The sequence below is a fragment of the Musca domestica genome, unplaced genomic scaffold, assembly GCF_030504385.1.
Source record: "Musca domestica strain aabys unplaced genomic scaffold, Musca_domestica.polishedcontigs.V.1.1 16, whole genome shotgun sequence".
Taxonomy (NCBI): domain Eukaryota; kingdom Metazoa; phylum Arthropoda; class Insecta; order Diptera; family Muscidae; genus Musca; species Musca domestica.
In genome coordinates, this window is record NW_026712219.1 from 11,220,811 (window position 1) to 11,244,966 (window position 24,156).

Here is a 24,156-nt window from a genome sequence, read left to right on the forward strand (position 1 = left end):
TATAAATTGTGACATAAATCATCAAAATACCGAATATCGGGAGGTACCGTTATATGGGGACTATACCAAAACGTGGACCTTTACATACAATGTTTCGCCACACGAACTAGGACCCATTATGACCTACAAATACCAATTTTCAGACAAATCCGTGAAAATTGTGGCATAAATCATCAAAATACCGAATATCGGGAGGTACCATTATATGGGAACTGGACCGATATATCTCATTTTCAATAAGAATTTTAGTTTTATTTAATTCTTTGGTTCCTCTTCTATTACAATTGCTTCCAATGAGAGCAGAGTCTCGTAGGTATCAAAGTCAGCTAACCAACAATAACCACCGCCCGGTGGGCTTTTGCGCTCTACGATCTCCAGCGAGGGAAGTTGCCGAGGAGATGCCCGTGGCGTGAATCAGCATCTATGATTGTCTGGACTCAGGAAGTTGAAGGCCAACTTATACACTCCCAATTTCTAGATACAATGGGATGCTATCAAGATAAGTAGTTTTGTTTATAGGAGCTCATATATAAAAATACACACATAACTTGGTGCACTACGTCATCCATATGTTATTTTGTTTTTATTTTGTGATCTTCTTAAGATTAATTACAAAACATTCTTAACATTATTCTTACATTAAACAAAAAAATGTAACTTAAAATAATATTACAATATTTAAAAAGTAAACACATAGCTCTAAACTACAAATCTCATCTCCTATTCAATAAAATCAACAAAATTTCAATAGTTTGGATCGAAAAATTCATTGACTGAACACAAGGCAGGAAAACGTGGATTAACACCGGTTATGCAGCCGCTACCCGGACGACCTACATTATAGAGTGGCGTATCCAATGCATACACTGAGGCATAATTACACACAACATGATAGACATGGACATGGGGATAATCCGGTCGGGTGTATTGTATAATGGCACAGCCAAGACGAATATTTCGATCGACAATCATTTCGGTAAAGTGGCCATAGTTTTCACTGCAAATAAAAAGAAAAGAATCCCAATATTAAAATTAACTGGAAGTGCGGAGGATGGAATCATTTAATATACTTACAAATGATGTGAAACACGAAATGCCGTGACATATGAACTATCCACCAAATGATGCTCATGATCGAACCACAACTGTATAGTTTGATCTATTAGATTGGTAACATTCAATGGAGCCTCTTTTGAACGAGAAATGGCGCAAAGATTTTGCCCACAATTCTTAAAACGGTAGGTATGATAGCAATCATCGTGATCTAAAATGCAGGTGCGTGCATTCAAGCCGGCCAAGTACTGGAGTTCTTCATCCCATATCTGGAAAAAAGCGACAGATGTGTTATTTGTTATCAATATATCGTTCTAGGTGAGCCACTCTTATATTTATTAGCTGTCATGGTTGAAGAATACAGGTAGATGCATTAATGCTTGGGAGCATTGATATTTCACATTTTTTTAATTTTTTTTTTCAAAAATAAGTAGATTTATTTAGATGCGACTACCAGTATTCTTCTACCATGTTAGCTGTTAAGTAAATCAGCTGTTTAACATATATAATTTTAACTATTGTTATTAATTTTACACCCCCCACCATAGTGTGGAGGGTATATTAAGTTTGTCATTCCGTTTGTAACACCTCGAAATATACATTTTAGACTCCAGCATAAAATTCTATGTCGACTAAGCAATGCCCGTCCGTCTGTGGAAATCACTCTAGCTTCCGAACGAAATGAAGTAGGTTGATAAAATTTTACTCAGATGTGTATTATGTCTGCAGGACTTTTGGTATTGAAAATGTGCCATGGAGGTCCACGTTTTGGTATAGCCCCCATATAATGGTACCTATTTTAGGTATTTTGGTGATTTAAGCGACATTATTCACCGGAATTGTTTCAAAATTGGTATTTGAAGTTTGTAATGGATACTACAGCCAAAGACAGAAAACTGTTTGTGCAGGTCCACGTCTTCGTATAGCCCCCATATAACGATATCTCCCGATATGCGGTATTTTGATGATTTTCGCGACATTATTCACCGGAATTGTTTCAAAATTAGTATTTAAAGTTCGAAATGGATACTACACCCTAAGACAGAAAATTGTTTGTGCAGGTCCACGTCTTCTTATAGCCCCCATATAAGGGTACCTCCCAGAACTCGGTATTTTGATGATTTTAGCGATATTATTCGACGGAATTGTTTCAAAATTTGGTATTTGAAGTTCGTAATAGATACTACAGCATAAAACAGAAAATGGACCATGTAGGTCCACGTCTTCGTATAGCCCTCATATAACGGTATCTCCCGATATGCGGAATTTTGATGATTTTAGCGACATTATTTACCGGAATTGGTTCAAAATTAGTATTTAAAGTTCGTAATGGATACTACAGGCTATGACAGAAAATTGTCTGTGCAGGTCCGGTACTCCCCGATATTCGGTATTTTGATGATTTTAGCGATATTATTTACCGGAATTGTTTCAAATTTGGTATTTGAAGTTCGCAATGGTCACTACAGCCTATGACAGAGAATTGTCTGTGCAGGTCCACGTTTTATAACCCCCATGGTACCTCCCTCTATCGTATAGACCCCAATATAAAATTTTAAGAATTTATTATTTATATTTTTAAGAATTTTATTTTATTGAAAATTGTTAAACATGTACCAAATGGTGGAGGGTATTCAAAGTTCGGCCCGGTCGAACTTACAGCTTTTTTACTTGTTTGTTTTGTTTTTCTCGTTGCTTCAGTTTATTATTCATAATACCACATTGTTTAGTTTTCACAGATGAATAATTTTTGTTTGACGAAAAAAGCGATTTCGCAACACTTTGTTAACAATTGACTGCGTCAATTGAGATCCGATTCCGCTAAATAATGTTGCTCATATAATCTTCAAAATACCGACTATCGGGAGGTAGCGTTATATAGGGGCTGTACGAAAACGTGGACCGACATGACTCATTTACGAACTTAACCTGCCTGCTTGTAAACCTTCTCTTAACCTGCTTACTTGTAAACCTTCTTCTATTATGAATATTTCGAGGAGTTTCAAACGGAATGACAAAGCTAATATACCCTCCAATGGGGGGAGGGCACAAAAATGGAAACAAAATGTATCAAGAAATATAAATCTTGATATTATAGACCCATTGTTACTTTTCAGGATCTTCAGATCTTAGAATCACTTTCTGAGTCGATTTATGCATGTCAGTCCGTCCATCCGTATGTTCATGTATTCTTTTGAACAAAATGCAGGTCGCATTTATTATTATCCGATTGAAATGAAATTTTGCAAGCCATATTTGTTTGGCCAAGGACGAACCCTATTGAAATTGATGATATTCGGATCCGATTTAGATATAGCTCCCATATGTCTTCAACCAATTGCGGGTATTTGGTGCACCAAATGGCCAATATCAGTCCAAATGACATGCATTTTCAGTTGAATTCGAATTCAGTTGACGTTTAAGTTCCTCACATTCGTAATATGCATTCGACAACAATGATATTTGGTACCAGATTTCTTATAGAGCTCAGAAATACATTTGCCAAATTTTATTGAGATCGGCTTAAATTTGGATATAGTTTCCATATATAATCCTAATCCAATTTCCGGTTTATTGTGCCATTATTTGGCTAATATCAGTCTAAATGGAGCGAATTTCCATTTTGTGGAACTCGGCTCCGATACTCATTTTTCTATATAATCCTTCTCGAAGCCTCCCATATATTCGTTCTTCGGGAACCAACTTATAACAGTTCTAAAGTCAAATGTTGATAGGAGGTATGATCTACATTAAATAAATTATTTTGTTATGGGAGCTCTACTAAATATGCATAGTGGGGTGGGGTGGGGTATCATATACTCGGCCCGCCCGACTTTTGACTTTCCTTACTGGTTTACTTGTTGTTTTTTTCTATTTCCAATTCTATTTTTTTCCTTCCACGCAGGATGATCACAAAGGACCGAAAGATTTCCGAGTGAAGTTGTACCATTCGGTAGGAGGATTTTAAAGGCATTTCCCAACGAAATTTCATGAAATTTGGAGCTTGTAATGGCGGAAAGTGGTTAATATAGGACCATTGTTCATTATAAACTTCAAATAATGGCGCCATTCCATGTTTGGTATTTTGACGATTAAATGACAATTTTTAAATAAATTGTTTGAAATTTGGTATTTTTGCAGAAGATTATCCACAGAGATCCAATTTATCGTATAGCCCCATGTATCGATAGCACCCGATATTGGGTATTTATATATTATATATTTCTAAAGGATTCAATTCCGCCATGGTGGTGGAATTCAAAAATTCTGGCCGGCCGAATTAACGTCATTTTTACTTGTCGACAGAGTAATTTTTAAAAAATAGTACTTCAAAATTATTTTCAAAAATGTTGATGTTTTCTTGATAATGATCCAATCCGCCTTAATTCAAAACCATTTTAGATATTTTCAAACAAACACTCTTCTTCTTGACACCTCATCCGGCAAATTAATCAAATTGCACATTAGTGGCTATTTCAATTACGTTGCAATAATGACAATGCAGTCTTTGTTTACAATAAATCTCTTTTGCATCGATGTTATGCTGGAAATCTATGGATCGATGCTATGGCTATGCTAATCACTGACTAATCATCGCCATATGTGGCTACAAAAAAAAAAAAAAAAAAAAAACACACACAAGTAAAAAAACTGTAAGTTCGGTCGGGCCGAACTTTGAATACCCTCCACCATTTGGAACGAATTTGGCAATTCTCAAAAACAATAAAATCCGTTAAAAGTTCTGTTAAAATCTTAAAAATACCGTATGTAGCTGTTATATTAGGACAACATGTATAGGTAACTTTTGTCATAAGCCATTACAATATTAAAATGCGAAACTTAAAAAAATCGGTTAATAATGTAGCTAAAATCATCAAAATACCGGATATCGGGAGGTACTGTTATATGGAGGCTATACGAAGACGAGGACCTGCACAGACAGTCTCCTGTCATAGACTGTGGTATGCATTAGGAATTTCAAATGCCAAATTTGGAACAATTTCGGTAAAAAATGTCGCTGAAATCATCAAAATACCGAATATTGGGAGGTACCGTTATATGGGAGCTATACGAAGACGAGGACCTGCACAGAAAATCTCCCGTCATAGATTGTGGTATTCATTAGGAATTTCAAATGCCAAATTTGAAAAAATTCCGATGAATAATGTCGATAAAATCATCAAAATACCGAATAGCAGGAGGTGCCGTTATATGGGAGCTATACGAAGACCTGGAACTGCATAGACAATTTTCTGTCTTAGGCTGTAGCATCCATTTCGAACTTTAAGTACCAAATTTGAAAGAATTCCGTTGAATAATGCCGCTAAAATCAACAAAGTACCGAATATCGGGAGGTACCGTTATATGGGTGCTATACGAAGCCGTGGACCTGCACAGACAATTTTCTGTCTTAGGCTGTAGTATCCATTTCGAACTTCAAATAGCAAATTTGAAACAATTCCGGTGAAAATGACGCTAAAATCATCTAAATACCGAATATCGAGAGGTACCGTTATATGGGGGTAATACCAAAACGTTGACCTACATGGCTCATTTTTAATACTAAAAGTCCTGCAGATATAATTTTGAGTAAAATGTTATTAATCTACTTCATTTTCTGCTGATCAAGATTATATATACTTTGTGGCGTCTAAAATGTATAATTCGAGGTGTTACAAACGGAATGACAAACTTAATATATCCTCCATACTATGTTGGAGGGTATAAAAATATGGGTGGAACTGGCAACATGAAAGCGCTGGCATGATTTGTGATCTGCTGGTTTTAATGTTCCACGACGACAAATTAATCGCTTGTCATTTCCGCCACCCATTGTATGGTTGTTGCTGTTGTTGTTGCATTTTTAATCATTTGTCATAAATTATTTATTTGTCTGAACTGTGATGAACTTTTTTTTGCGAAAAAAAAGAAGAAGAAACATAAACAAAATAAAATATTCTCAGTGTTGTGTGAAAGTGAAACAAAATGCAGGACAGAAACGTGGGTGGAATTAGGAGATAATAGGTATCATAATTCTGCTTTCTAATTACCATTTTTTATTAAGTTAATTCTAAAATGTTTTATTTCTAAAATATTGCAGTTGTGTCAAGATTTGCAGTCTCCGCTCAAAAATAAATTCAAGCTACGTTTATATCTGCTTCATGCATGGGAGCATGCGCAAATGTAATGAGTGTTTGTACAGCCATTCATTTTGTTGGAAAAAACAAATGAGAAGCTCTAACGATAAACAAATCATATAATTAAGATGTAATAAAAGTTAATCGTTTATCATATCACCGTTTTTGTTAACCGTGGGATCTTCATTTTACTACGACCATTTAAATGTTATTAATTGCAGCTAAGTGTAAAGAAATTTGTTTTAAAACACATTATTGCTAATTAATTTCTATACTATTAGGTAATACATTTTTTCATTTTGGTTTTTCTCTTCACAGGTGTTCTTAAATTAACTTGGGCGTTTGGAGTACTTAAATGTTTGCGGTAAAAAGAGACACAAAAAGTTGATTTAATATCAAGAGTTCCTTTATAAAAACTAAAACTCAGAAAATCTGATTTATTTCAGGAAACAATAAATCATATTCCCGTTATTAAAAATAATTAAAACAAATTAACAGGAGGCTGCATCTTCTTAATCTCGTTGCCTTGTGAAGATCCCAAGCCACTGATCAAGAAATGCTTCTGACAGGCAGTGGGGGAGTAACATATTAAGATATAATAGATGATGATGGATTTTTTTGAACAATTTCCGAGGACGATAAGAGTCCTAAACTCGGGTTTTTAAGTTTTTTTTTCAAAAGCTGATTTTTATACAAGAGCAAGAAATTTGGTTTTGAGGAGGATCACATGAGCCATTAATGTCCACTTTTTAAGATTATTTTTTCAAAGGCTTTTTAAGATAAAAAATAAATGGATTTTTTAAAAAACAAGTAAAAAAGCTGAAAGTTCGGCCGGGCCGAACTTTGAATACCCCATCTGATAAAAATTTGACAATTTTCAAAAAAAAAAAGGTTAAAAATTAAAATCTTAAAAATACCGAATGTAGCCGTATATTAGGGTCTATAAGACGACATGGACCTGCATAGGCAACTTTTGTCACAAGCTATTACAATATTCAAATGCGAAACTAGAAAAAATCTGTTTATAATATAGCTAGAATCATCAAAATACCGAATATAGGGAGGTGCCATGGGGGTTATAAAATGTGGACCTGTACAGACAATTTTCTGTCATAGGCTGTAGTATCCATTACAAACTTCAAATACAAAATGTGAAAAAATTCCGGTAAATAATGTCGCTAAAATCATCCTAATACCGAATATCGGCGGTACATTCATATTGGGGCTATACGAAGATGTGGACCTAGATGGCCCATTTTCTGTCTTAAGCCGTTGTATCTAATACGAACTTCAAATACCATTTGAAAATTTGAAACAATTCCGGTAAATAATGTCGCTAAAATCAACAAAATACAGAATATCAGGAGGTACTGTTATATGGGGGCTATACAAAGACGTGGACCTACATGGCCCATTTTCTGTCTTAAGCCGTAGTATTTATTATGAACTTTAAATATCAATTTTGAAACAATTCCGGTAAATAATGTCGCTAAAATCATCAAAATACCGAATATCGGGAGATACCGTTATATGGAGGCTATACGAAGACGTGGACCTACATGGCCCATTTTCAATACCAAAAGTCCTGCAGACATAATACACATTTGAGTAAAATTTTACCAATCTACTTCATTTCGTTCGGAAGCTAGAGTGATTTCCACAGGCGGATAAAAATAAAATTTTATGCTGATCAGGAATATATATACTTTGTGGGATATAAAATGTATATTTCGAGGTGTTACAAACGGAATGACAAACTTAATATACCCTCCATACTATGGTGGAGGGTATAAAAATTTCAGAGGATGACAAGAGCCATATAAGTGGATTTTCATTTTTTTAATAAGTGTCAGAGCAATAAAGATCCTTTACAGTTTAGTTTTTAAGGACTCAGAGAGCGCTAATTGCGGATTTAAAAAAAAAAATACTGTTGCAAAGACATTCAGACCAATAAACTTTAATTTTTTGGGAATATATTTATTTTTATATAAAAGAGACTTCTAGAAACGAGACTCACTTAAGATTTTTTTTTGAGGTAAAGGTGAATTTTTAAAAAATATCGGGATGGGTTCATATGTATCTTTATCTGATATCAGGTTTATTATGCACCAAATGACTAATATCGGCCCAAATGAACTGAATCTGGTCGATTCGGACTGAATTCATCCTAGAAACAAGTACTTTAAATTTGGTTCAAATCGGTTCAGATATAGCTGTAGCTCCCATATATATGTTTCATTCGATTTGGTGTTTAAGTCCCTCACATTTGTCACATGCACCCCACAAAAATGATGTTAGGTATCAGATATCAGCTGCAGCCCAGAAATACTTCTGCAAAATTTGATCAAGATCGGTTCAGATTTGGTTATAGCTTCCATATATATCTTCAAACGATTTCGGGATAATGTTGTACCAAATGGCCAATATCAGTCCAAATGTCCTAAATTTTAAAGAACAAAATTTGAGGACCACCAGGTCTGGATTTTTTAAGGAATATTTTTCTTACATACATTTTCAAGGACTTTTTATGACAATTTTTCTGGGTCCTGCAGGAATTTTTTTAAATAAACGAATTTAATATTTAATACACTCTTAAGGCTAGTTAGTATACATACAAGGTAGGATAAAAAAAAACTGCAACATAGTCAAACACATAATTTTTAAATTTTAATGAATGAAAGCAAAAAAATGGCACATCCAACCGAATTCAGTTCACAAGAAATGCATCAAATTTGGTGAACATCGGTTCAGATATAGCTATAGCTCCCATACTTGTGTTTCACCCGATTAGGGTCCCTCACAAGCGTAATAAGCACTCCACAAGAATAATAGTTGGTACCAGATATCAGATACAGCACAGAAATACCTCTGTCAAACTGTATCGAGATCGCATCAGATTTGTATAGGGCTTCCGTATGTATATATTTTTCCGATATCAGGTTTATTGTGCGCCAAATGTCCAATATCAATCCAAATGTTCTGAATCTTGGCAATTCCAACTGAATTCATCCTAGAAACAAGTACTTCAAATTTGGTGAAAATCGGATCAGATATAGCTATAGCTTCCACATAAATGTTTTATCCGATTTAATGTTAAAGTCCATAACATGCGTAATATGCACTCCACAAGAATAATATTTGGTACCAGATATCAGAAATAGCTCAGAAAAAGGTGTTTAAAATGTTGTCAAGATCGGTTCAGATTTGGATATAGCTTCAATATACAGGGTGAGATGAAAGAACTGTAACCAACTTCAGACTGCTGTCATTTCTAAGCTCCTCGTTCGACAGCTATTAAAATTATTCCAGTGAAAGCTCATTATATTGTTTACCAGTGTACAAATGCATTTTGGTGAGAATTTTCCAGAAAAAAGTTATTCGTGATGGAATTCGAGCGTGATAGTGTGATTTCTCTATATTTGGCTGGAAAACCACAAGTGACTATCGTTAGAGCACTCCAGCATTTAAATGTGAATAAATCTTCTGTGTGTCGTACCATTGCTCGTTACCGTGATACTGGTAGCGTAGCCCGACGTCAAGGAAGTGGACGGAAGAAAACAGCAACATCAGCAGAAACGGTTCGAAAAGCAAAGAAAAGACTTGATCGAAACCCGCGTAGCATTGGCCGAAAAATAGCCCTTGAGCTTAACATATCGCAACATACCATTCAGCAAATGTTGAAAAATGAGCTCGGGGTAAAGCCATTGAAATTCCAAAATGCAAGAACTTTCGTCGCAACTTAAAGAAAATAGACGCAAAAGAGCTAAAGAGTTGCTTCGCTTGGCCGAAAGTGGTAATGGTGAACTGCCGAATTTGGTTTTCTCCGATAAGAAAACATTCGTTGTCCAGCAGCTTGTAAACAAACAAAATGATCGTGTTTACTTGCCAAAAGAGGTCAGCTGAAAATGTGCTCCTTCGGTTGGCCACCAGAACTCAAGCGCCGGCCCTGGTGATGGTATAGGCCGCCATAACAGCCGATGGTCTGAATAAATGCCAAATATTAGCGCGATAATATTCTGGAGGGTGTATTAAAGCTTTGGACAGGTAAACATTTTGGCCGCAGACATTGTACTTTCCAACAGGACTCAGCACCATCGTACTCAGCACTCTCCAGCCAAGAATGGTTACGAAATGAAGTTCCTCGCTTCATTTCCAGCGCACAATGGCCACCAAAATCTCCGGATACCAATCCGTTAGACTATTGTGTCTGGAGTATTTTGGAAAGGAAGATTGGCACAAAAATATACCTCAAGCAAGCGCTTCACTGGGAATGTGCCAAAATACCGCAGAGCAACATTCGGGCAGCGTGTGACGATTTCATTGGCTGTTTAAAGGCCATAATTCGTGTCAAAGGTGACCAATTCGAGCAAATCGAAACTTATTCTAAAATTTGATGCTTTTCCGACAATGTTTTGTTCTCATTCAATATAATTAAGAAAAAATGTAAAAATTATGGCGTTTTACTTTGTTGCTGTTATCCTCACCCTGTAAATATCGTAGAAATTGTTATTTTTTAATGAATATATAATTGTTCTGAATGATAAGAGCCTTAAAAATAAAATGTGAAAAAATGATTTTGTACTTTTAAGAATATATCCCAAGGATATTATTAATTATTATTCAAAGATAGGCTTATACAGTTTTTTTGTTTTTGGAATAAAACTTAAGGTAACGACTGATTTAACCTGTGATTTTTTAAGATTTCGTTGGGACTATATCAAAGAATTTTTGGGTTTTTATTAACGGTTTATGAATTTGTGTAGAATATTACCTCGAAAAATTGTCTTAACAAAAAAATTAGATAAACCAAATTTGCATTATAAATAATTGTGTACCTAAAAATAACAATAAATACCGTGAAACATATTAGACGTGTTTAATAATACCATAGCTTCTTTGAACATAAAATGAACAATAAATATTGTCTAAAAATAATTTTGTCTGAGTTATTGGATGTACAAGGGGAATTATTTCCATAAATATAGGTGATAAATCAGGAATAAATAACAAAAGGGTAATGTATTATTGTTTTTATTCATAAATTATTTATTATTTCATTTAGAGAATTATTAAAATTTGAAAACTTGTACAATATTCGATTGTCAACAATAGAATCTAGTCCTAGTTAATACCTTTATCAATTGGGTTAAAAGATCTGATAGAAAATAAAAAACGACTTATTTCTTTTCTAATATTATTTTCACTTGTTTTATTTAAAATTATTTTCTCTTTAATAATCCATGACAAACAATGCTCGAATAGAGAAATTACTCGTTTTGTACATATGAATAAAACAAAAAAGCATAATTAATAAAACAGCGCATTGTGCGGTGTCGATTTAATTAATTCCACGTTTTTCGAGTAATAACAATAACTTAATCGCTTGGATTTGTCTGAAGAAAATATATGCATTAAAATGGTAAAAATACACAGGGAAAAATTAGGAATTATCTTTCAATGAATATTCACATAAAACCAGTAAGGAAAGTCCTAAATTCGGGCGGGGCCGAGTTTAGGATACCCTACATCACTTTGCTAATTTAGTAGAGCTCCACATAACAATTAAAGGTTTTTTTATGGGAGAATTCAATCAAACACGCTATGATTATAATTATAATTTAAAGTTCAAAGGACTAAATATGCCGAAGCATTTGTATCTTTTAAATTCGGACTTGTATTGCCCATTTGGTGCAAAATTAATTTGAAATCAGATAAAGATATATATAGGGAGCTATATCCAAATTTGAACCGATCTCGATAAAATTTGGCAAAGGTATTTTTGAGCTGTATTTGATATATTTCCCTGAATATCGTTGTTACGGAGTGCATATTACGGCTGTGGGTAACAAATACAACAAATCGGATGAACATTATATATGGTAGCTATAGCTATATCTGAACCGATCTTGACCAAATTTGGCATACTAGCTTCTAGACTCATCGTATGTGACAAATTCCATCCCATTTGGGCAAATATTTGGTGCAAAATAAAAGGTAAATCGAACGAAGTTATATTTGGGAGCTATATTCAAATCTGAACCGATCTCTATAAAATTTAGCAAAGGTATTTCTGAGTTGTATTTGATATATTTCCCAAAATATTGTTGTTACAAAGTGCATATTACAATGGTCAGCCAAAATGCTAAAATTCTTCCCTGCCCTTAACTCTCTTCTCTGGCGTGTCGCTTGACATCTTTTTATGCGAGTTTTTTATAGATGTTGTTCTTTTATGCCAAGAGGGCATTCTGAAATGACAACATTTGTCAAAATCGGTCCAGCCATTCTTGAGATTTTTTAAATTGAGATTATTGTATATATTTCGCTATATATATCCGACATATTTATTATCGGCATCTACTTAACGGTCAGAATTGACCTGTTCGTCTATTTGCGATTTCGCCGGGATTATAAATATTCGCGGTTTAATGGAAAATTTGACTTTTATTTAACACAAATATTATGGTCTATTTCACCTACTAAATATTACCCGATGACCATCCAAATTGGAAGTCTTCTGCCCAGCCTTAAGCTCTAGCACTATGCTAATTACCGCGTCAATTGGTCTATAATTGCGACCTGTAGAGCAACGGCAAAATCAGGGAATTTTATAGTTTTTGGTCCATTTCAGCCACTAAATATTTTGCGATCAGCTCCAAAAACAGTAATAATTGCGACCTGTAGCATCATTACAAATTATCATGGACAGATGAACGGACGGACATACATAGCTATATCGACTCAGCTCGGCGAGATAGGAAGAGCCACATATAGTTTCCTATGTGGGGGACCAATATTTCAAGGTGTTACAGAAGTTTTGGCCCAATTAAACTTATAATATCTCAATACGTCGTGTTGTAGAGTATAACAAGTAAAAAAACATTAATTTCGGCAATAGAAGACTTTTGGCAGATTCTCTATCCCAATTTGGGATTTTCGAAAAATGATTGGAAATCGTACGGGAAACGACTTCCTTTAGCAAAAATTTCCTTTAGCAAACCATTCAAATCATACATTTTTGAGTCACTAAATTCGTATTTCTTCAAGGAACACATGCAGGTTTCTATCAGGTTTCCAATCTTGATTTTTTAAGCATATACTTTTTCCAGGATCATTGGTGAATATGTTATAGGGACTATCGTTGATTTTTTCAATATTTTGCAGAGATTATTTGGTAATAAATGATTTTTTTATTTCTTATTCGAGGACTCTGATCGTAGTTTTTGGGATATGGCCTCAAAGACCTTTATACCAGTTTTTTTTAGAATATTTCCTAATACCTCTGATTTTCCCCCCAGAAGGTCGAATGATGGTGTTCTACCCATAAAATAACTGTGGCAGATCTTTTATCTATAAAGGATTTCTTTCCATAGGAGACAATGCGACATCTTCCATTCATAAAAATCTGGTCATAAATTTTTCAAGAGATTTAATTTTTTTTCCGTAGAAGGCATGTGGAAAGTATTCTACCAATAGAAGAAGGCCTTTCATCTATAGAAGGCATGTGGTAGGATGTATTCCCATGAGAGATATATGCGATATAAGTCTCTAGGGGATCTTTTATCCACCGAAGACCTCCTGCAGAAAACCTGTGAAAGGATTTTTATGTCGAAAAAGCCTGTAGAAGAATTCCTTACCATGGGAGGCATATGAGAGTTCTTCTGAGGAAAAAGTGCTAGAAGAGGGCATACCATAAAAAGTCTCTAGGAGGTATTATTACCTAAGGATGGTTGGTAGAAGGTCTTCTATCTACAGAAGACCTGTGGAAGGTTTTCGGTCTATGGAACTCCCGTGGAATGTATAATAGACCCGTGGAAGGACTTACAGTGGTTAGGTTTTTTGTCATAGAAGGCCAGTGAAGGGCCTTCAACCGTTCGAAATCTTTGCAAGGTCTTCTGTTCATAGAAGATCTATGAGAAATCTTCTTTATAGGAGGTCTTCATTCCATAGAAGACATATGAGAGATCTTCTGTCGAAAAAAAAAAATTCTCCAAGAAGTCTTTTATTGTGAATATTGCCGAACTTTTAATACCCCCCACCATAGGGTAACTAAAACATTAGAACCAATTATGACCCAATTACGATATTTTCGTGGGAAATGTCGCAAAAATCATCAAAATACCAAATATAGGGAGCTACCGCTATATAGGAATATACAAAAAAGTGGACCTGTACATACAATGTTTCGCCACACGAACTAGGTCCCATTATGACTTATAAATACCAATTCTCAGACAAATCCGTGAAAAAATGTGGCAAAAATCATCAAAATACCGAATATCGGGAGGTATCGTTATATGGGGGTTATACCAAAGCGTGGACCTATACATACAATGCTCCTCCACACGAACTAGGGCCCATTATGACCTACAAATACCAATTTTCAGATAAATCCGTGAAAAAGTGTGGCAAAAATCATCAAAATACCGAATATCGGGAGGTGCGTTAAAAGGGGCTATACCAAAGCGTGGGCCTATATATACAATGCTTCGCCACACGAACTAGGGCCCATTATGACCTACAAATACCAATTTTCAGATAAATCCGTGAAAAAGTGTGGCAAAAATCATCAAAATACCGCATATCGGGAGGTACACGAACTAGGTCCCATTATGACCAACAAATACCAAATTTTAGAAAAATCCATGAAAAAATGGGGCAAAATATATATATATACATATACACAAAAAAAATTCAAAAAATCAACTTTTAAGTCTTTAATGTTCATTGGGAAGTATTTTTTTAAAAAATATCAGGTTGTTGCTTAAAAAATCCTCGTATTGTCCATTGGGGCGCATACGTTATGAAAATACTTATACGCCACATATGTTAATTATGCTTTTCAAGGTTATTATTACTTTTTTAATATTTTTTGGTTGCAATAAATTGAAATTGATAACTTTACTCAAACCGTTAATAATTCTTGATTTATTTTGACAAGATAAATTTAATTTTAGTCAGTTAAACAAATTAATCTTTTAAAACAAATCACATTTTTTTTAGCTCTAGACCAATTAATGTGTCATTACACAGCCTAGCTCTCGAACTGGTTTCCATGATTAGTATTATCTATTTCGGTTTATATAGATCTCAAAATAAAATTAAAATAAATCAATGGCTGCACCCATTTGTATCCGAAACGGAATAATAGACTTGTGGTAACCCGATTTCTGTTCTGGCCATTTAAGCTCCTCTTAAGGCGATGCTAATCACATTTAATAACATTGCCATCATCACTTTTTTGACAGTTCATTAAATTTTATTTTATTTGTCATAGAACCAGATTCTAATCTTGAAATCTTATTGGAATTCAAAAGGGCGAAAGAGTATTCATCCCATCTTTCTTCTTTCTTTCTTTCGTCGTTTGAAAACGAATTAATTAATTGTCTGGGGCTTTCAATATTTTTATGTTTTTTTTTTTAATTTTTGATTCAACAGAATTTTACGAGTTTTGGTTGATTCTAGTATTGTTGTCGTTGTTGTTGTGATTATTCATAGACGAAATTTTGTTGTATTAATTTAACATTTCCATTAATATTTATTTATTTCTAACTCACATGCGTTGTTGTTAGGCGTACAAACGAAAAAAAAAAAGAAAAAAAAAAACAATCTTCAGTGATTGAGACAGTGCGCGCGCCTTTCGATCGAGAGAATTATATTTGTCTGTGTATTTTTTTGTTTGCATTCTTAATCGCTTTTGGCCATTTGCATACATTTCCATTAGTTTGTTGTGAAGCTGATGCCTTTGTTGTTGGCGGGCGGTAGACCTAGTTTACGGTTATTGTGTCGTCTTAGTTTCCATTATGCAATATTGACGTATTCAAAATTTTTAAATTTTTAATTTTTTTTATTGACATTCCTTTCTTTTTTGAATATTCAATCACATTTGGGTCTAATTGAATTTTAATATTTCGAGTGAATAACTTACCATTGTGGCCATTCTGGAGGCTGGATAGTAGCCGGGCAATCGCCCGGAGGCTATTAAATTTCGCCGTTTATTGTGCTCATCAACAAACACACGCCGATATGGATTTATGTCAATCACTTTGGCATCAGGTTGACAATTTTTGGCGAAATGCTGGAATTGGAAAAGAATTTGAATTAGTAAATGACATGAGGAGTAACAAGCCACAAGCATAACTAAATTTAATTTACAGTTTATATTGGAGTCAAATGGAAGTCAGGTTTTATACCCTCCACCATAGTATGGTAAATATTAGAAATATACATTTTAGACCCCACAAAGTATATATATTCTTGATAAGCATTAAATTCTATGTCGATTTAGCGATGTCCGTCTGTCTGCGGAAATCACACTAGCTTCCGAACGAAATGAAGTAGGTTGATAAAATTTTTTATTTTTAATGTATACTAGCTGGACCGGTCCGCGTTGCCGGCCCGTACTTTTAGTCTTCAAAGCATAATAAATCACAGATCTGACTTATGTAGGCGGCAAAATTTTGATTATAAGTAATGACGCCATTATAATTACTCCAATTTTGATTATAAGTAAAAGCATTCAAATGAGCTATAATTTGAAATTTGCATTTCCAACGTTTAAAATCCCGTACTGCGTGGTATTCAGTTTTGTCCACCTCATACTTGAAGGCAGAATCTTGTCAGAATAGCCAAAAAAATTACTCTTTTGCTCCGATTACAGTAAGATGGGCATGAATTGTTTGTCATTTAAATTTTGCGGGTGAGAACCAATAAAGTTACTTCATAACTTCGTATTTTTTCATGTTTCTGCCACAATTTCCGACTGAATGAGTCCCACATTGACATTTCGGAGTTTACTTCATATAGACGTACATCCCAAATCTACGTTCCCAACCAATATTCTCTTGGGGGTTACAAATTCCTGGACTTGGGGATATACTAATGTGGGGACTATACTTAAATAAATTCCTATGAGGATAATTATCTGTAAGATGATTTTCTACCCCAGGGTTTTTTACCCCAGGTAGCCTCAAGACAAAGATTCGCACTTTTCCGAAAAATAAAAATTTATATAAGGGCCAAAAAAATGAAAAAAGTGGCCAAGACCCCGAAAATACCTTAAATCATATGATGGTGATACCAAAACGTGATAATTTTTTGCAAAGATGGTTTCTTCTTAAATTATCAACATAAGCTAAAATTAGTACGAAAAATATGGTTAAAATGTGGAATATGCTTGAAATCGGGTTGTTCCGTTATCAGGGGTTATGATCCATATCATGACCTGCAAAAGCGATTAAAGGTATCTTGAATGTTTAGGTAGAATTTATATTTTGCGTTCTTTATAGTCGGTATTTGACTGATTGCAGTCCCAATGTATTTTGCATTTTGTGTTCTCATTTGACAATTTATTGTCATATGAAAGAAGCAGGTCCACTTTTTGAAATTAACCCCATAACGCTTCTTCGGCCATTTTTGTTTGTTTAAATGTGTTCGCATCTTCCAGCTAAAGCACGATGTAGGTCCTGGAGTAGAAAGCATTTAACATCGTATTGCGCCCTCATTTCATTTTTAATATTATTCATTCAGAATTCAAACCAATAAAAATATGTACACTTCAATATCGAAAAAATAATCTTCAACTGGTTCGCTGATTTTTTGCGGCAAATTTTTAAAGGTGATTACGAAGTTTGTCGGTAGAATGTACTATTATTTTGAAATTCGATTCCATTGAAAAATTGTCGATTTTCCCGATTTTAAAATTTTCATATAAAGCGACAACGTATAAAATTTTTATTTATAGATTTTATGTATTTATTGGGTATTACGAATAAATACATAAAATCTATAAATAACAGTTTTATCCGTTGTGGCTTTATATTACCCAAAAAAACCTACACATCATATTAGAATTCAAAAAAAAAAAAAAAACACTACAAATGTACATTCGAAAATAGTAAGTCAAAATGGAAAAAAATTATGCAAAATAAAACATTACTATTGTACATTTTAAAAGTCAAAATGAAAATGTTCAAATTTCACATTTTTACGCCATTTTTTGGATTTTATTGTTTTCTGCCAAGAGGCAATTCCGAATTTGTCTAAATCGTTAAAATCAGACCGGCGGTCTTTATGTTATAAGAGTAACACAACTTTCTTTTACATATAGAGAGATAGATTTAAAAGTAGGCGCCTTCCTCAGCCCCTAAATAAGTACTTAGGGTTGGATGGAAAGCCAACAGCATCTCGTGTAATAATTCTCAAACCGATATCTTCACTATTTTGGCAAATATAAAGATTTTAGATAAATTGTAATAGTGGGCGTAAAAGGAGGTGTGGTCAATATTTTTTTCTTTCAAAACCTAACTCGGGGTATGACGAACGTTTGTACAAAATATTATGCAAAACGGTCCAGCCGTTTTCAACTGATTCCGTTACCAACAAACAACAATTGATTTTTATATATATAGATTAGGTCTGTAGGACTTTTGGTATTGAAAATGGACCATGTAGGTCCACGTTTTGGTATAGTCCCCATATAACGGTACCTCCCAATATTTGGTGTATTTTGGACATTTAAGCGACAATATTCATCCGAAATTTGATATTTGAAGTTCGTAATGGATATTACAGCCTATGACAGAAAATTGTCCGTACAGGTCCCCGCCTTCATATAGCCCCCATATAACGGTACCTCCCGATATTCGGTATTTTGATGATTTCAGTGACATTATTCACCGGAATTGTCTCAAATTTGGTATTTATAGTTCGTAATGGATATTACAGCGTATGACAGAAAATTGTCAGTGCAGATCTAGTCTTCATATAGACCCCATATAACGGAACCTCCCGATATTCGGTTTTCTGATGATTTTAGCAACATTATTAAAATTTCAAATTTGGAATTTGAAGTTCATAATAGATACTACAGCCTATGACAGAAAATTGTCTCTGCAGGTCTATGTCTTCGTATAGACCCCATATAACGGCATCTCCCGATGTTCGGAATTTTTCAAATTTGGAATTTGAAGTTCGTAATGGATACTACAGCCTATGACAAATATTGTCTGTGCAGGTCCATGCCTTCGTATATGTTCGGTATTTTGATGATTTTAGCGACAAAATTCACCGATTTTTTCCAAGTTTCGCTTTTAAATATTGTGACAAAAGTTGCCTATGCATGTCCACGACTTAGTATAGACCCTAATATAACGACTTCATTAGGTATTTTTAAGACTTCAACTGATTTTTTTAAGGATTTTATTTTTTTTTTTTTTTTTGAAAATTGCCAAATTCGTTGCAAATGGTGGAGGGTATTCAAAGTTCAATATTCAATATTAGAGCGTTTAAAAGTATTCTATAAACGTTCCAAATATGAAAATGTCACTGTATATACGACGCAAACTTACTAAATAACAGAGGCTTTGTTTGCAAAATATCGGAAAACAGCGTTTAAAAATGCTTCTACACTTTGCCCTTATATAGTTTCAAAATTCATATCTGGTTGCGTCGCTAGATTATACCAAAAAAATCAAATAATGTTCAACATTTTCAAGAGACTATTTTCTACTCAAATCATAACATACAAATTGGCAAAATTATGTAATTAACAGCTACAAGCGCCAATAGAATGACGTTTGTGTCTTAAGTCTTTTGTTTTGCTAACACAACAGACAGGCCAAAGATTCCGAAACCACCCCGCTAGGCCGTGAGCGAAAGAGTATTTATCCGTTCAATCGTTGTGGTATCTCCAGCACAAATTGAAAATATTTGTATTCAATTTGGTACAAATTTTGTACATTAGAATGTTTGGTCCGCCATAACAGCCAATGGTCGCTCTCCGCTCGTATTAATCGACCGTGGCATCAGAATAAATGCCGAATATTATCGCGAAAATATTCTGGAGGGTGTATTAAAGCCTTGGGCACGCAAACATTTTCTCCGCAAGCCTTGGACATTTGAACAGGACTCAGCACCATCGCACTCAGCACGCGCCACCCCAGAATGGTTACAAAATGAGGTTTTTCTCCAGATACCAATCCGTTGGACTATTCTGTCGATCACCTCAAGCAAGCGCTTCACCGGGAACGAGCCAAAATACCACAGACCAATATTCCGGCAGCGTCTGACAATTTAATTGGTCGTTTGAAAAATTAAAAAAAGTTCGAAAACTACTACTTAAATTAAAACTGTTATATGAGGTCATAGGCTGTAGTTATTACGAACTTCAAATATGAAAATTGCAACAATTCAGGGAAATAATGTAGCAAAAAATTATTAAATACCGAGTATCTGTACCCTTGTATTGGGGCAATACGAAGACGTGGACCTGCATACTAAGTTTTTTGGCACAGGTTGCAGTACTCAATAAGAACTTCCAAATTTGAATTGATTCCGGCGAATAATATCGCTAAAATCATCAAAATACCAATTATCGGTGGTACCATTAATTGGGAGCTATACGAAGACGTGGAACTGCGTACAAACATTTTTTTGGTCATTGGCTGTAGTATCCGTTACGAACTTCAAATACGAAATTTATAAATAATTCCGGTAAATAATGTCGGTAACATCATATAAGAAAACGTTGACCTGCATACCAATTTTTTTTCCACAGGTTGTAGTAACCTTTAAGTTCTCCCAATACGAAATTTGAAATGATTGTGGTAAATAATGTTGCTAAAATCATCAGGATACTCAATATCGGTACCTGTATACAAACATTTTTGTCATAGGGCTGTACTACAATTTACGAACTTCAAATAAGAAATTTAAAATAATTTCGTCGAATAATGTTGTTATAATCATGAAAATATCGAATATCGGGAGGTACCGTTATATGGGAGATATACGAAACGTGGACCGCCACAGACAATTTTCTGTCATAGGCTGTAGTATCCGTTACGAACTACAAACACCAAATTTGAAACAATCCCGGTGAATAATGTCGCTTAAATCACCAAAATCAAACCATGATGTGGGGGCTATACCAAAGCGTGGACCTACATGACCCATTTTCAATACCAAAAGTCCTGCAGACATAATATACATTTGAGTAAAATTTTATCAACCTACTTCATTTCGTTCGGAAGCTAGAGTGATTTTCACAGACGGATAGACGGACAGACGGACGGTGTGGAGGGAACCACATTCCCGATCTTGGCCCCTATAAGCTCTCCTCCTTAATAGTTTCAAAAAATTTATTTTTGCACGTTGACCAATCAAGTGCATAACAAGTAAAAAAACATTAAGTTCGGCCGGGCCAAACTTTTAATACCCTCCACCTTAGGGTAAAATAAGCATTAGAAGAAATGTGGCAAAAACCATTAAAATGCCGATTATGGGGAGGTACCGTAATATGGGGGCTACACCAAAACGTGGACCTATAATTACAGTGTTTCGCCACACGAACTAGGACTCATTATGGCCCACAAATACCAATTTTTAGACAAATCAGTGAAAAAATGTGGCAAAAACCATCAAAATGCCGAATATCGGGAGGTACCTTTATATGGGGGCTATATCAAATAATGGACCCATGCATGCAATGTTTCGCCACCGAAGCTGGAACCAATTATGACCAACAAATACCAAATTTCAGACAAATCCGTGAAAAAAATGTGGCAAAAATCATCAAATTACCGAATATCGGGAGGTCCCGTTATATGGGGGCTATACCAAAACGTGGACCTATAATTACAATGTTTCGCCACACGAACTAGGACAAAAACCATCAAAATACCGAATATCGGGAGGTACCGTTATATGAGGGCTATACCAAATCATGGACCCATACATGCAATGTTTCGCCACCGGAGCTGGAACCCATTATGACCAACAAATACCGATTTTCAGACAAATCCGTGAAAAAATGTTGCAAAAATCATCAAATTACCGAATATCTGGAGGTACCGTTATATGGGGGCTATACCAAATTTTGGACCCATACATGCAATGTTTTGCCACACGCTCAGGGACCTGCTATGACCTACAAATACCAATTTTAAGACAAATCCGTGAAAAAACGTGGCATAAATCATCAAAATACCGAATATCGGGAGGTACCGTTATATGGGGACTATACCAGGACGTGGACCGATATATCTCATTTTCAATACCAACCATCCTAGACACAATGCAAATAGCTCTGCTAAATTTTGGAGCTCTACTTCAAATAATATGGGCTGTATCGTGATTTCAACAGACAGACAGACAGACAGACGGACATCGTTAAATCGACTTAGAATTTTATGCTGATTATGAATATATATACTTTATGGGGTCTAAGACGAATATTTAAGGATGTTACAAACGGAATGACAAAGTTAATATACCCTCCTTTCCAAGGTGGAGGGTATAAAAATACGCCTTCACTCTGCTTCAAGGTTCGTGTCTTAAGTCTTTTGTTTTGTGACGAGAATATACCTTTTATAAATTAAATTCATTTTTTTTAAAGAGAATTGGTTTTAGTACTTTAAAATTAGGTTTTAGCATTTTTAAATGGATAAAGCTTTCAAACTACAAAAAAAAAATTTTGTTTGAAGAACAAATTTTTTGTACCTATTTCCGAAAATATTTCTCACCAAAGTCATCTTTTAAAAATTCAATATTTTTATGTCTTCGATTAAAACCACAAAAAAACTATGTCATTGGAGTACCTTGTCTTGTCAGCAAATCAAAAGAACTGATATCGAAAACAATAACAATATCACAATCTCGTCATCACCCACTAATCTAGCAAAACAATAAAATTAATTTACCATTCTCTTTTGATTTCGCGTAAGATACTGTTTTCTTTTAATCTCAATATTAATTCGATCTTACCCCATAATTTCCACAGGCAATGTGGCGAATATCGGTGCGACCATCGCACAGAGAGGGATCACACCATGAAAGTTGACACCAACCAAAAGATAGTTGCAATGACACAAACACAAATAACAACAACATTTTCTTGTTGGCCTGTGCACAATCAAAATCACTCAAAACAAAATATTTTTTTCAAACAACTATTTGTTTAAGAAAAAAAAACTAACGATCTAATGATTTTTTTTTTAATTTTAGAAAAATGTTATTATTATTTTTTATTCAATATTTGTTTGTTTTCTTGATTTTCAAAACTTCACCAAATCAAAGAATCTCGCGGTGCTCAAGTTAGTGACGCGTCCGTCTATTTATTTAGGAAGTCGCCGATTGCCGGTCTTCGAAGCGGCCAATGATTCGCGTTGAGCGGTGAATTTGAAATGATGTGAACGGTGTTGAAAGATCAACGGCTAAGCTATTTTGTTTCATTTTGTTTCGTTTTTTTTGTTCATCAATTTTTCTAATCACCTGTTGTGGTGTCGTTGTCATTGTTGTTGGTTGTGTTTTTTTTTCTATTCTTCCTTTCTTATATTTGCATAATGTGTGTCTTGGCTTGACTTGGCTTGGCTTCTGTTAGTTAGCGTTGCTGTGTTTAAAAATTTAGAACAAGCTTTTTTTAGTAATGTTTTAAAACAAGGGTTTTATTATTCTTTTTTATTATTAATTTCTTTTAAATATTCGATTTTTTTTATTGTCTTTGTTGGCTTTTTGGTGGGAGATATGTCTATTAGTGCAAAACGAGAAACTTTGGCCACGAGACTCTGGTGTCTTGTTTTTTTCTGTTGGGAATTCTTCTGATTTTTTTTTTTGTGCTGATAAGACAAAGTACTCCCATGACACAATTTTGCCGTTGTTTTTTTTTTATTTTTTAATTAGTAAGCATAACAAATTATGCAATCTAGCATTCATAAACAAGATTGTTTTATTTTCATAAAAATTTGTATGCTTTTATTGCCCAGCTGTTATTGAATTCTTTGTCAAAATTGAACTAATAAAGTTATTAATTAAAAAATAATAAAGCGAAACCAGAATTTTGTGCAAAATTGGGCTGGCAATATTTCATCGGTCATCGTTCGCTTGCTGACGTCTTCAACATTTGACATTTTAGAAATATTGCAGCTGGAAAATGAAGTTTTAATTTAAAACTAGTTCCCGGTGATAGTTG

At 34.5% G+C, this 24,156-nt stretch overlaps 1 protein-coding gene across 1 annotated transcript; it reads right to left on the reverse strand.

Moving 5' to 3' along the window:
- Positions 1-556: 556 nt before the first annotated feature.
- Positions 557-23,361, reverse strand: LOC101891357 (antigen 5 like allergen Cul n 1). Its single transcript, XM_005185085.4, has 4 exons — positions 22,953-23,361; positions 16,117-16,266; positions 1,075-1,322; positions 557-997 (listed from the first exon to the last, which is right to left on the reverse strand). The coding sequence occupies exons 1-4, from the start codon at positions 23,076-23,078 to the stop codon at positions 745-747; spliced, it is 777 nt and encodes a 258-aa protein (XP_005185142.1). The 5' UTR covers positions 23,079-23,361; the 3' UTR covers positions 557-744.
- Between the last annotated feature and the right edge of the window lie 795 nt (positions 23,362-24,156).

Excerpts from the sequence above, each read along its gene's own strand:
- LOC101891357 (XM_005185085.4), bottom strand. The coding sequence starts at position 23,078 with ATGTTGTTGTTATTTGTGTTTGTGTCATTGCAACTATCTTTTGGTTGG. Across the intron at positions 16,267-22,952 it reads TTGCCTGTGGAAATTATGGG|CATTTCGCCAAAAATTGTCA; the intron begins GTAAGATCGAAT and ends TTCCAATTCCAG. Across the intron at positions 1,323-16,116 it reads CCTCCAGAATGGCCACAATG|ATATGGGATGAAGAACTCCA; the intron begins GTAAGTTATTCA and ends GCTTTTTTCCAG.